This window comes from Embiotoca jacksoni, unplaced genomic scaffold (assembly GCF_022577435.1).
Source record: "Embiotoca jacksoni isolate LCO1_2020_lvr unplaced genomic scaffold, fEmbJac1.0.p SCAF_7, whole genome shotgun sequence".
Lineage (NCBI taxonomy): Eukaryota > Metazoa > Chordata > Actinopteri > Embiotocidae > Embiotoca > Embiotoca jacksoni.
Genome location: NW_027185425.1, coordinates 13,196,911 through 13,209,912, shown reverse-complemented (window position 1 = coordinate 13,209,912; position 13,002 = coordinate 13,196,911). Strand labels below are relative to the sequence as shown.

The window sequence follows — 13,002 nt, the reverse complement described above, 5'->3', positions numbered from 1 at the left end:
GTCTTGAATATGAGGTATTAGTGCAATACACACCCTAGCTGATACTGAAATTACCTGAAACCAGTGGCACACATTGAAACTGGATCTTGTGGTCACCCTTGTGTAGCTGCCAGCTTCGCAGTTCTTGGTATTCCAGCCTCGTGTCTGATAAATCAATATTGAATGGACGATTCCAGCCTTTTTTTTTGCCAGTTTCCTGGCCTCTGTGGAGCAGTCCGTGCTTGTTTGTTTAAGGGGTGATGCTACAGTACTGGCCATCCTTTAGTGCAGTGATCCCTGGGAATAGCGAGACAAAACTGGACAACAATCAGAAACAAAAGAAAAAAAATATTGTGGATTATCAGTTTCACTATGCATGAAAAGTCTAATGCTGCATGTCCCTGCTGTGTCACGAAGCCTACGGTACCACTCTTTGCATTGCTCTTCTGTTTAAACAAACTATAATAAAGTTTTAGGACTTGCTGTTCTTAGCACTGAAACCCGAAAACAGGCTAATCCCTCAGCGCTGTCCGGGATATAAAATTGCGTGTCCCGTCTTTATTGTAAATATCTAAGAAAAGACAGCTCTGACAAGAGCTTCCTGGTGGACACAGCCTCAGTAAAGCTAAAATATTGTCTTTCATCTGATGCCTGTCCGTCCTTCACTTTGTCTCCCTGTATTATTTGTCAGCAGGGTCCCTCCTTAGGTCACTAGTGACACAGCGCAGCTTAATTACCCAACAAACCTTTGGGAAAAATAACCAAGAGGTACTCTTATCACTGTGACTCTTTCTGCCAGAGGTAATGTGAAAGCCCCTTCCTTGCTTTTACTCTGTCACCATGCATTTCATCCCTGTGGCGGGCTTCTCTATGTTGTTCTTCCTCTGACCTCTCTCTCATCCCCCTCTCTCCCTTGAGAAAGCTCCAGTTGGTGGCCTTTCTCCAGGGTGAATGATGGCAGCTCGATGGGCAGACTCATCCACACTTAATTACCCATAAGCCCCTTGGAGGGCGAACGTAGTGACACTGCGGCATGCGCACATCAGTCCGCCTTCTCTTCTTGTTGCTTCATTCCCGCACCACTGAGTGGATGAAGATGTTACATAACGAAACCCTTTTTGGGAAATTCCACTCTGGAAGAGGATTGTTATTAGCATGAATATTGCTCAAAGTTGATACATTTTTTTAATGAAATAATCACTTTGACTCGACATTTCCCCCCTTTGGTTATTCCAATGCAACACAACTTCAAACCCACAGAACTGTTGCTCTTACATTTTCAGACAGGCCAGTGGGGCCTCTGATCGGTCACAGTTCGGCTCCAATGCATCTGGGTAACAGAGTTTGTCATGCCCGACGCCCAGAGTGGTATTATGGAAACATGGGATCGTGAATACACTGCAAATCAAGAAAGAGTAGATTTGTGCTCATCCATAGATGGCCTTGAAGCAGCTCGTATATGCACATATGAGACAGAGATCAATTTGAAAATTTATTTTCATATAAAAAGACACTATGAAAACATTAGAGGACTACTTTGTACAATCTTATGTATAAAAAGAACCAAAATGAAGGAGAAAGGGAAAGGGAGGGTTTTAAGTAATAAATCAACTGGAATGTTGGATGGTCGTATCAGTTGGTTAACACTTAAGCATCAAAGGCTGAAAGATGGAGAGTGAAGATGAGCATCGAAGGTTTTTGAGTTCCACGTGTTGCAAAATTTGCTTTCCGGTGTTTCATGTTTCTTTATGGCCGGTTGAGTTTGGCGGGCTTCTAACACCAAAAGGAAAAAAAAATGACACTGACCACCTGACCAGCATCATCTTGTGCTAGAATTTGCATAACACCATGAGTTCCTTGCAGAAAAGGAAACTGAAAGTTGCGAGACGTGAGACACACAATTTCAGTCAGTCAAGCAGCATCGCACTTACTGTTGTGGAAGATAAAACTGAGCTCAAAACTGTTCATATAAGGTGAGTAAAAATATGAGAAATCTGACTGATGGAAGAGGAAAGTAACAAAATCTCACACTGTGCTGAAATTAAAACCTGAAAAGTTCTCTCTTCCTGCAAACACCATTTATAAGTTACCATGGGAACAAGACTTTGTGTAGAATCCATCTAGAGCTTTCTCTTAAAGTGATCAGTTTTTTATATTGAAAAAATAAGATGGGAATAATAATACCTTCTGAGTGCGGTTGTGTGTCCGACAGACAGACTACTTTGTTCTGTTGAACACACTGTGCAGCTGATCTGGATACCGAGCCCCGGCAGAAGGTCAGGTGAATGCGACCTCAGCTTTGGCAACCCGGGATCAAAACTCTCTCGCTCCTCTGAGAGAGGGTGAGATGTAGGTTCGCCTATCAACTGATTAGCTTAAAAGGTTAGAAGGGCCGCACTCTTGTCTCACCATCTGCGCCGTGCTGCTCTACTACCACATTAGGGATCGTTAAACAGATGGTTTGAGGGCTGCATTGGAAAATGTCAGGACAAATCGCCATCCCCGGACAATTACTGTTTTGAGCACTCCCCTTCTTCTGCATCTTTGCCTGCCTCGAGCTTGTTTTTGTTTCTTTTTTTTTTTTGCTATGTATATTGTATATTTGGGTTTTCTCTCTTGGCTACCATTATCTCTCTGTTTCTTCCACCTATAAATTGCGTGTCATCTCTTTCTCCAGACTGTCAGATTAATGGCAGCTGCTTTGAACATAGACATAAAAGTCATTGCGCTATCTATTGAATCCATCCTGCACTCTGACACTTCCTCTTTGTCGACGTGTGGCACTCACGTGCTAATGTAGCAACAGCAGGAAACCAGTCGCCCTCTTGTAACGACTGAAGTACAGATGTAGATTGTCAAGCAGGAAGCACCACCATCGGTTCTTCTTCAGTCCAACACCTTGTAGCCTTATAACCTCTGTCTGTCTCCCTCCCTGTCTTTCTGTTTTGTTTGGTCTTTTTTGCTACTGCTAATTCTCACAAGCGCAGGACCAAATCACACAGAGAGGGATCCACGTGAAGAGGAAGTATATATCTGGCTTCACTGTTAACATTAAGATTTCACACCTCCTGGTAGCGCAGCGCTGGGTGGGCAGAACACAGTGGTGGTAGATTAAAAGCAACGGGAAGCATGTTTCTTGGAATCATCCTTAAATCGACGATGGTTGTTCTCGGGCTCTGCTGATGTCTCATTTTACATATTATTGGCATGAAAAACCTCCCCAGGTCACATGGAGCGAAGAGTATTTCCTCTGAAACACAGGGAAGCGCGAGTCAGCGGCTAAAACCGATATATACTTCACTCGAAGTGGCAAGTTTTTGAGGAATGAGAGATGCTAAACAGAGCTCGCACGGATTCTATTTGGGCAGAAGTGACTGGGATATCTTCTTTTCTGGCTTTACTATGATTGGTGATGGCTGAAATGGATTTAGATGCTGAAATCTTTAAAGGCTTTTTGTCTCTAAGCGCTGGCCCGGAAAAAAAAGACAACAAAAAAACGAAAGAGATGCAAGAATCTGCATGACGATCACTATCCGTCTTCTCCCTCGTGGGGGGGATAACATGCGGCGCACATTACCTCAGAAAGCAAGCTCACATTTATGTGCTGTGTGCCCTAAGTCATTTTTGTGTTGTTAATTCTCACAGGAAATAAAAAAAAAAAAAAAAAAAACAGCATAAGCACGAACCAAACCAGTCTAGAATTCAATGAATTCTTCTTGAACAGTTAGACCATTGAACACAACGCAGTTGGGAGTCATTTCTTTCCATCATATTATTTTTTCTTTGAAAGTTTCAAACTATAGGGGAGGACATTTATTTTTTAACTTAACCATAGAAAATACACAAAGTGAAGGAATGCAGTGTTGACACAGAGGATGTGAGAGGAATGGATGGATAGTAGTGTTGAACTGGAACCTGAAAACAAGCAAAGAGGATGGCACATATCAGTGAGCAGCGCTGTCCCTGCCCCCCACTCCCTATCCATCCAAACGTGACAAAACAGAGCAAACATAAAGGAGAGACTGAGCAACTGAATGCTTTCGTCATCCATTAGAAGGTAGGAGGAAATAAATGAAAGAAAGGTGCCTAGGGGGGCTACCAGTGTGAGAAACCTCAGTGAGATTTTTTTTCCCCTTGCTATAAAAAGAACTGAACGGTGCAGAAATATTCTTCTTTTTCTCTCCCCACCCTCCCCCAAGTCATCAAACAATTGAAAGAGATTTTCTTTTTTTTTTTCTTCTCCATAATAAAATCAAGACATTTTTTTCTCAGGAATAAGTTTTTCATGTTTTTTTTTTTTTTTTCTTTAAGTTCATTTAAAAATTTCTCGTCAGTCACAGATGTGTCCAGCCCCTGTTCTTTCTTTTCAATAGTCTTTGCGAAAATATAGAGTAGAACAGTCTTCTTTCCACGTCTGTCTGCTGCAGCAGTAAACAAATACAGTATGGGATCCGACAGAGCACATCGCAGGAGACGGGGAGCAGAGTGTGTGAGATCCTTTGCGAAACATCATGTACCCATGTGTAGCTTTTCAGAAGTCCAGTATCTCTGTGCATCTGTAGCTCGGCATGAGCGCGCGCGCACGCGCGCGTGTGTGTGTGTGTGTGTGTGTGTGTGTGTGTGTGTGTGTGTGTGTGTGTGTTTGAGTGTGTGTGTGTGTGTACGTCTGCGTGTCTTCACACTTCAGTCTGGAAGTCTCCCTCGGATGAGTCGGGTGTGTTAGCTGAGGAGGAGTCCCAGTTCTTATTGTGCAGTTCCATCCGGTCCTTCTGCTCCCCAGGCACGATGGACAGCTCGGGGGTCATGGTCTTGAAGCTGTCCCAGGAGCTCTGCTCCTCCGGGGTTGACTTGTCCTGATGGAGAAGGGGGACAAAGGGGAAAAGAGACATGTTTGGAAAGTGTACCCCCCAAATGAAGATGGCATATGGAGCTGGAGGGGATACAAAGTCTTCGTTCATTGTTCATTTCATCTGGACTCTTAACAGCAGGGACAGTTATGTTCACGCAGTGTTTCGAATCACCAGGTCAGACACTAATCGCAGATTTATCTAAACCCTCTGTTTTCAAAATTGGATTACCTGTGCAGTAACTGTTGTGGGAATTCAATTAAATGCAAATCCACTTTTCAATATGCATCAAAGCACCATAAACATGGAATCGGTAACATAATTCCTTCTTGATTTTTGCCTGCTGCATACTTTTTTTACCATTATTTTTATCACACTTATGTAATCTACCTGCGTTTGAAATGCATGTTTTGGCATCTTTAAGGAATAGTTTAACATTTCAGAAAATACTTTTTAGCTGCCTGCTGGAGAGTTTGGGGTAATATCACTCATATTTGCTCCTAAATATCAAGCTACAGCCGTTAGCCGGTTAGTTTATCTTAAGAACAGATTTTTGGGAAATAGCTGATCCAACGTCACCAAATCCACTAATCAGCACGTTTAAATCTCCCACATTATCTTGTTTGTGTAGACAAAAATAACAAAAACAAATTCAGTCCAAAGACATCAAAAGGTAACTCTTGAATTCTTTTAGTTGATGGTAAGGGTACATGATCAGTTCCTATTTTTAAATGTGCTGTCCGTGTCTTCCTGCTGCAATTTTGACCCTCTTTACTCACCGTAGCTGTGCGTACACAGTTTACCTGTGAAATAAATGATCGTTACCGACATGAAGAGGCTCTCACTTTTGGTTTTCCTACCTAAAAAGGGGCTTTAGATAATGAGACTGAACTGTTGACTTGTTTACCACTTATCTGGTCTTCTGAGTGCTGGTGTTTCTCGCCACGTTGGACTTTGCAGCAATTATTTGTGGTCGGTACGATGTTATAACAGGTAAAGAATGATTGCCAACACCATGAATATAAGACCAACGCTGTGACAAATTGCAGTTTCACTTTAAACGATGTACAAGGGAACTATTCATTTAACCTGCACACAGATTTGGAGATGGATACGTAACAATACGCACTCACAGAGGCTGAATTTCGTCTTGTGTCTCTAACATTTACAAATGTCAACATACAAGCAGAGAAGCCAGCCAGTCGCAGACATTTCTTAGACGATATTTAACCTCATACATAGTAAAAAAAAAAAACAGCACAATACCTACCTGTAGTTCAAGGCACTTTTCCATCTTTCTATTATGAAAGAAAACCGCGTCTGTTCTTTGATTTGCACAAATGAAACCTGTCCTCCTTCATCTCCAACCGTCCCAATTAGTAACTTCTCAAATGAACCGATAAAAGTGTGAGACCCTCAGGGCTCGGGGTCCGTGATCGCTGCATGCGGGCGACACATGTGCCCACCGTGCATGTAAAATACATGTTAGGGGATTAGTCCAAACCGGAATTAACGGTGGCATTATGCATCAGGTAGGGGGCCATTATTCAGATTGGACTCATTATCTGGTGGAAATCTCACAGAATGATTTCACAGATGTACGTGGGGAAAGACACGAGGGATCGCCGGCCCAGATGACTCTCGGTGGGGCAAAAAACATACGAAGACGCAACGATACAAAATGTACTGCTTGTGTTGCTTTTCCACAGACACAGTGAAACCCAACATTTTTAGGGACGACATGGAGCTGTATATTCATATTCTAAATGAGTGTTCAGAAGATGAATATTCACAGGATTTTCACCTCGAGAGTAGATTCAGTGAAAATACCAAATGTGCTTACTAATCCTATGTGCCTATTTGTACATAGCTAACCAATCAGAGTCGAGAGCACAACTGCATCTGCTCTTCAAACGTATCTCTCCGCTGGCTCCTTCTTTCATGTTGTTTTCTCTGCATTCATTTCTCAAAATCTTTGCTTCATTGCTTCATCGGTCCTAAAAGACTCACATGTAACTCACTTTGAGTTATACACACCCTCAGCCCCTGTCTATCTCTTCATCTGACGCACACAACTCATTGATCTACAGCAGCAACCCCCCACCCCCCCCACCCCTCCCCCCTCCTTTTGCAGTGTGTGGTGATCGTCACCGAAGCGCTAGGGGGCAATATCTGCCTGATTATCATTCTCCCTGCGTCACAGCCTGACAGTTGGTAAAATGAATACAAAAGCCATAATCTGGGAGCCAATTTGCATGCTAAATGCTGGCGAAGGAACATTTTGTAATGCAGGAGTGTGGGTAATGCTGCAGTTAAGCCCAACTTTATCCCTGGGAGACCGGGCTAACGCGATTGTGCTGCCACTGCGTGTCTATCCATTCCCTTTCGCCATCTCTGCCTGCCTCCATTGCCTCCTTGCCCCCAAAGCTCCATCTCATCCCTCTTTCTCTCTCGTTCTCTCTCTCTCTCTCTCTCTCTCTCTCTCTCTCTCTCTCTCTGCCAGAAACCCCTCTACTTACACTCGACGAGTTCTTTTCACCTCCGGCAGACGAAATGCTCCATCGCTTTTCCCTCTGTGGTGATGAAATGAGAGGGAGAAGACAAGGAAGACGGGTGTGAGAGAGACAGGAAGAGAGAGAAGAAGGGGGTAAGGAGGAGGAGGAGGAGGAGGAGGAGGAGGGGGAGGAGGTCGAGGAGGAGGGGGATCACAGTCACTGACAACTCTGCCCTGAGACAACAGCATTGCTCCCACACCTTCGGCGGGTGAGCAGGCAGTTGTTGCTTCCACCTTACCCCATCTCTCTGCGTCTCTCAGTTCCCCCTCACCATCTCACAGCAGAAATAAACGATCACGTGCACACTCACACACATGAAGACATGGACAGAAACTCCGCAGATCAATGTCAGCACGATGACACACGCATGCTTGAAATATGTTGGAGCTGTTGGAGGCTGTATTTTCAAGATCCAGGAAAACTGAGAATGCAAGGACAGAGTGATCAAAAAGATTCTGCAAGCTACGCACCACTAAAAGCTGCTTTAAAAAAAAAAAGGGGAGAGAAGCAGGGACGGCACACGGGTGTAAAGTAATCTGATTTTAAAACCCTAACAATGAATCGACTGTGCAGTGCTGCAGGCTTTGCAGCTCATGTTTTCTAAATAATGTTGAAAGAAGATAACTAATCTAGTTATGAGTGCATGGAAATGCTATCTACACTATCTGCATTATTGATTTTGTACTGTATGTGTTAACATAACACATTAAATAGTTAAAGCACAGCTATAAAGTGGACACTGCTGACTCTGGATGTTACGCCTCTGGCTTGAACACATAAACCCTATTTCCCCTGCTGTACCGCTGCATTATTATCTATCCTTCCTGTTTGTTTAATGTCTCTTCCACTACTTGTAGTGGCTTGCTTCTCTGTAGGTGGTCTATAGCTCACAACATGTAGCCTATAGCTCACAACATGTAGCATAGTGTAACATGTAGCAGGTGTTTACCAGTGGGCCGGTCAGAGTGGGAACTGGTGATGAGTCCAGCAACACCAGTGGTGAAAGAATAGCAAGTCTGATAGTGTCGGATATCACAGTTCTATTGCATGTCTTGACTGGCCAGTGAGATCATAAAGCTGTGTGTGTGTGTGTGTGTGTGTGTGTGTGTGTGTGTGTGTGTGTGTGTGTGTGTGTGTGTGTGTGTGTTAGCGTCATGCTCGGGAGTCATGTCATCTGTACTTTTTAAATCCCAGTCTGCCTCAGGCCTGGCCCCAAATAGATTCCCTACAGTGGTTAATATTGATTGCATGGACCGGGGCTTTTCTTTTCTTTTTCGTTTCGGCGAGAAGTTTTACAGGTTATTGTAAAAAAAAAGTTTCAGAAACAGGACATTGTAAGTCGATGTCCTTATTAAATGTTTATCTCTGTCAAAAGCAGCTGGTGGAACGGCACATTATTGTTTCTAAGCGAGATATTTGTGCAGGTCTCTTGATGTGTGTGAGTGTAGAAAAAGAGACAGATAAACTTTGTTTAGTTGGTTTTGGTAACTAAAAAAGTTTGATTGACCATTTTTCTATCCATAGAGGATTTTAAAGAAAAAACACATTCATTTCTCATGGGAATGGGAAACATAGTTTTGGAACATTTTCATGGTGTAATGTGTGAAAAAGTTTCCCCGTTTTTCCCATGTTATATGTAACATGTGTCATGTGACCAACATGTGGAAAACATGGGATGGTCATTTGTTTTTTTTCTATAATGAATTTATGTAGAACTTTATGTAGAAAGTAAATTGCCATGCATCTAATTATACCCTCCAATCATCCTACGCATACATATAGACAGTATGTAAGACATTTTCTCCACCAATAAGATACACAGACAAAACAGATGGAGTTCTTGAATTAAGCAGTTTTTCAGCCTAATGACACATTCTTTTATGATTTATTTCATTAACTATTATGTGCAAATATATGCCGTATTTGCTAAAAAACTTTCTTTCCAACATATCAAAAGCCTCTAAAAAAAAGTCAAAGATATCAGGGTTGGATTGTAGGATGAACATTATCAGCCATCTGTGAAAGCTGAATTTATGATTTTGTTTTTCTGGGCCTGTTTCAATCACCATCATGGGAGCTTTTATATTTATGCCTAATCAGCAGCCCAAGCACCAAACATGGATAAACAATTAACCTCTAAAAGCACAGTTTGTGCTTGTCAGTGGTAACACTTGTATAAACAATATGGGTTTTTATTTGATATCATACCTGGGCAAACTCAACCATTTAAACATTTAAAACTCACCTGCAGTACCGCACTGCAGCTTTTAACGAGGCATTACTGTGCTCCGAAAAACCCTTTCCGTTATACTTTGCAGATTCAACAAGGGAACATTTTGCTCATGTTGCTGCAAGCACCATCAGACCCCAAAATACATTGTCTACCACTGGATAAAGGGGTGACAGTCAGCCCAATCAGAATTTTTTTTGTCCTGCACTTAAAGTTTCAGGCAAGCTACAAGAGGGAAAATGCTACAAGATGCAAGCATGACAAAGCAAAGTGAAGAGAACAGTTGTAGGGATTCAGTGGGAGAGTACATACTAGAAAGAAAGATGCTACAGCACAAACATCTAAAGCCATCTCTAGAAGCCTGTGCTACAGTGTTGGTGGAGGAGGCCCGCTCGCTGCCACTCAGAGTCCCCCTCATTTGGACTGTGGAATTGGAAATAGTGTCTGGATGTGGGTGAGCAATGTGGCAGGCTGTCTTTGGGAGATGATGGGGGAGGACAGGTGGTTGTGAGTAAGTGGGTTAACTTTACCTTTGTTGACTTGGATGCCCATGGCTCTGCTGACTGTCTGGCTACATTCAAACTGGGACATGACAACAAACATGCAACACAAGGCCCAGTCAGCAAACAAAGGACATAAAACAGGAAACAAAGAAAAAAAAAAAAAGAAAAAAAAAAAAAAAAAGCAGAAATCAATAAAATGTATGAGTGTGAGGTTCACATGAAACAAACTTAAATCAAATTCATACATGAGCAAAATGAAAGTGACATCAAACAATGCAGGGGCAGATTGAGTGGATGCCAGAATGGGATGGTTATTCTACAGCTGTCAGTGGGCTTTGGGTCGCTGAACCAGGGCCGGCCTATTTCGAGGTTTCTGTGGGTTTCTGCGGGTTTATCTCATTATATTATCAAGGTAATGATAGAATCTAGATTGCCTATTCAGCAGTGGCATAATTTATTAAGGGGCACAAAAATAGACCGTGCATAGCAGTCTTTAGCACCACTTACCCCCTTAGCTGGGAAGGAATATGTGTCACAAGTAATAAGGCCCTTCAAAGGAGCAAAATCTGGTGAATGTAGGGTAAATAAATTCCATTAGTGCAACACATTGCAAACAAACGAGCAATCAGACACACAGGCTTGGTTTGCTGCTGTCTGGGCCTGTGCATTTCAAGGCCGGCGCTCCTGTAGAGAAAACAGTTTCAGTGAGCAATTCCGACCTTTTCACCTCCCTTTAATTGGCCCAAGGACACTAAATGAGCTAAATTAGTGTTGCGCCTGTTGGCGCACGGAGCCAGTGTTAGGCTTGTTCCGCCTGGACTACCTGTCCCCTCATTAGGAGCCACTGATAGAGCCAGTGTGCTAAAGCTACGCACTCCGCCAGCCTTCGGTTTTCATAGGCAATTTATGTGGAAGGATGAAAACAGTTGACGAGTTTATACTCGGCACGGAGAAGGGGGCAAGGAAATAATTAAAAACAAGCTAATGAGAGGAATTAATTATTCAATTAATGCCTCAAACGTGCCACCGAGGACTGGGTTTAGAGGGAGAAATGGGGAAGGGAGGGAGACGGCGGGAGAGAAAATGTCCAGCTGTGAGGACGAATAGAGGGGAGAGTGAGATATGAAGAGGAAGAGGAGGGGAGGACTTGCTTTATTGCTGGAATGTGAAATTGATACCCCTTAGCAAATTGACTATCAAGACCTATGGGGTTTGCCAGTGCAGGCAGTTTGCCTTCACTGAGTCAACAACAACAAAAAAAAAGTCTTTGTCACTTAGAATTATACGTCTTCATTTTACATAAGAGATCCGCAAAGCATATACATTACCTCAGCTAAATTTCTCTACAGCGGCCAAAAAACACTGCTGGAATATCAATAACAGCCACTAATGTTTACTGTGGATGCATAAAGGCAGCACCCCAGTCACACCTTTCTTTTATGGGGCAAGCAGAAGAACAATTGTCTCAGTTTACATCACAATAGAGTTCCATATGCAGCCTAACAGACAATGATTTAATCATAGAATTCCCACACACGCCTACAGCCATTTAGGTTGAATTACTAATACATCTTTCATAATGAAAAATTTGCTCGCCGCTCCTGCTCTGATCTGGCATCAGTGAAATGACAACAAAGTAGACTTGTTTCTTTTGTTTCTCTCCTTCGTACACAACTCCTCACTGTCTATCTGGAGAAGGAAGCCAATCCACGCTTCATTTAATCAAGAACACAGAAGACAAGGGAATGGAAATATATCCCATTTGAGAGCTAAAAATTACATCAGCCAAGCCATTATGCAACGCAAACTCTCTCTCTCACACACACACACACACACACACACACACACACACACACACACACACACACACACACACACACACACACACACACACACACACACACACACTCCATCCCACACACAGCGATGCACGACACTGCTTCATTGGGCACGGCATGCAAATTTGTGTTATGACCTTCTGAACTCTGTGAAAAGGATAGGAAACGACAGGCTGACTCCACAGTCACAGAGGCCAAGAAGCTGCAGCAGAGCTAAACAATAGTGCGGATGCTAAAGCTAATACATATTGTGTTATACACACACTGTATGCTCTCTGTCTTCGGGTAACCCCACTGACTCCATTTGTATTATGCCTCCATTATGAGATGCACAATGAAAATGGACTCCATCCATCTGCTGGCCGCGGGGACCCTGCCAGAGCATCCACTGTACTTAAAGCAGAGGATGCGAATTTGTTTTCAGCATTATAGCGAAGCCTGCTTTCTATCCACTTCAACAGTGTATTACAAGTGTTATCACTGCAGATCTCGTTCTCATATGGGGGCAGACGACTGTATAGAAAACCCACTTGAATTCAGGTCAGTATCTGTTGTTTTAATGTCAACACAGCAACCCATTGGCTAACACTCTCACATTAGCACACAGAGACCTGTGTGACTTGGGGGCCTATTTTCTGAATGCAAAACAGTTACTATATGTCTTTCTGCATTTATAATGCATCTGGAAGTCCCAACGACCCAGATCCAGAAGACATATATGTCTGTCTCAGCCCGCAGCTGACCTTTCTTAGCCACAGTTGAGCCATTTTGCTAATAGGTTTTTAAAGGTCATGCATATGGATTTTGTTTAAAAAAAATAACATCAGAATATATTACAGAGAGCGTCATCTACGTTTATTTTCAGATGACAGGAATAGCTCTAGCCAGCTTCAGCGTCCTAATAGAAGAGACAGACAAGGTGATTTTCAACATTGAGGTTAATGGGGACACTTGTTTTATACTGTCTGACTCCCCCTTCCTCTCCGGTCATGCCTTTCCCCTTCACTTCCATCCAGTAAGAATAACACTGATTCATAAAGTCACAGCATC

General features: G+C 42.9%; 1 protein-coding gene across 4 annotated transcripts in view; it reads right to left on the bottom strand.

Annotated features, from left to right (window-relative positions):
- Positions 1–1,458: 1,458 nt before the first annotated feature.
- Positions 1,459–13,002, bottom strand: part of adgrb2 (adhesion G protein-coupled receptor B2) — a 211,619-nt gene continuing 200,075 nt past the window's right edge. For 3 of the 4 annotated variants that reach the window (XM_069176990.1, XM_069176992.1, XM_069176993.1), the window contains 2 exons: positions 7,346–7,399; positions 1,459–4,832 (listed from right to left, as the gene is read on the bottom strand). In XM_069176990.1, coding sequence (XP_069033091.1) covers positions 4,656–4,832; positions 7,346–7,399 — 231 coding nt within the window. In that variant the 3' untranslated portion in view covers positions 1,459–4,655. The remainder of the gene's footprint in view (positions 4,833–7,345; positions 7,400–13,002) is intronic. The other variant, XM_069176991.1, reaches the window with a different exon arrangement.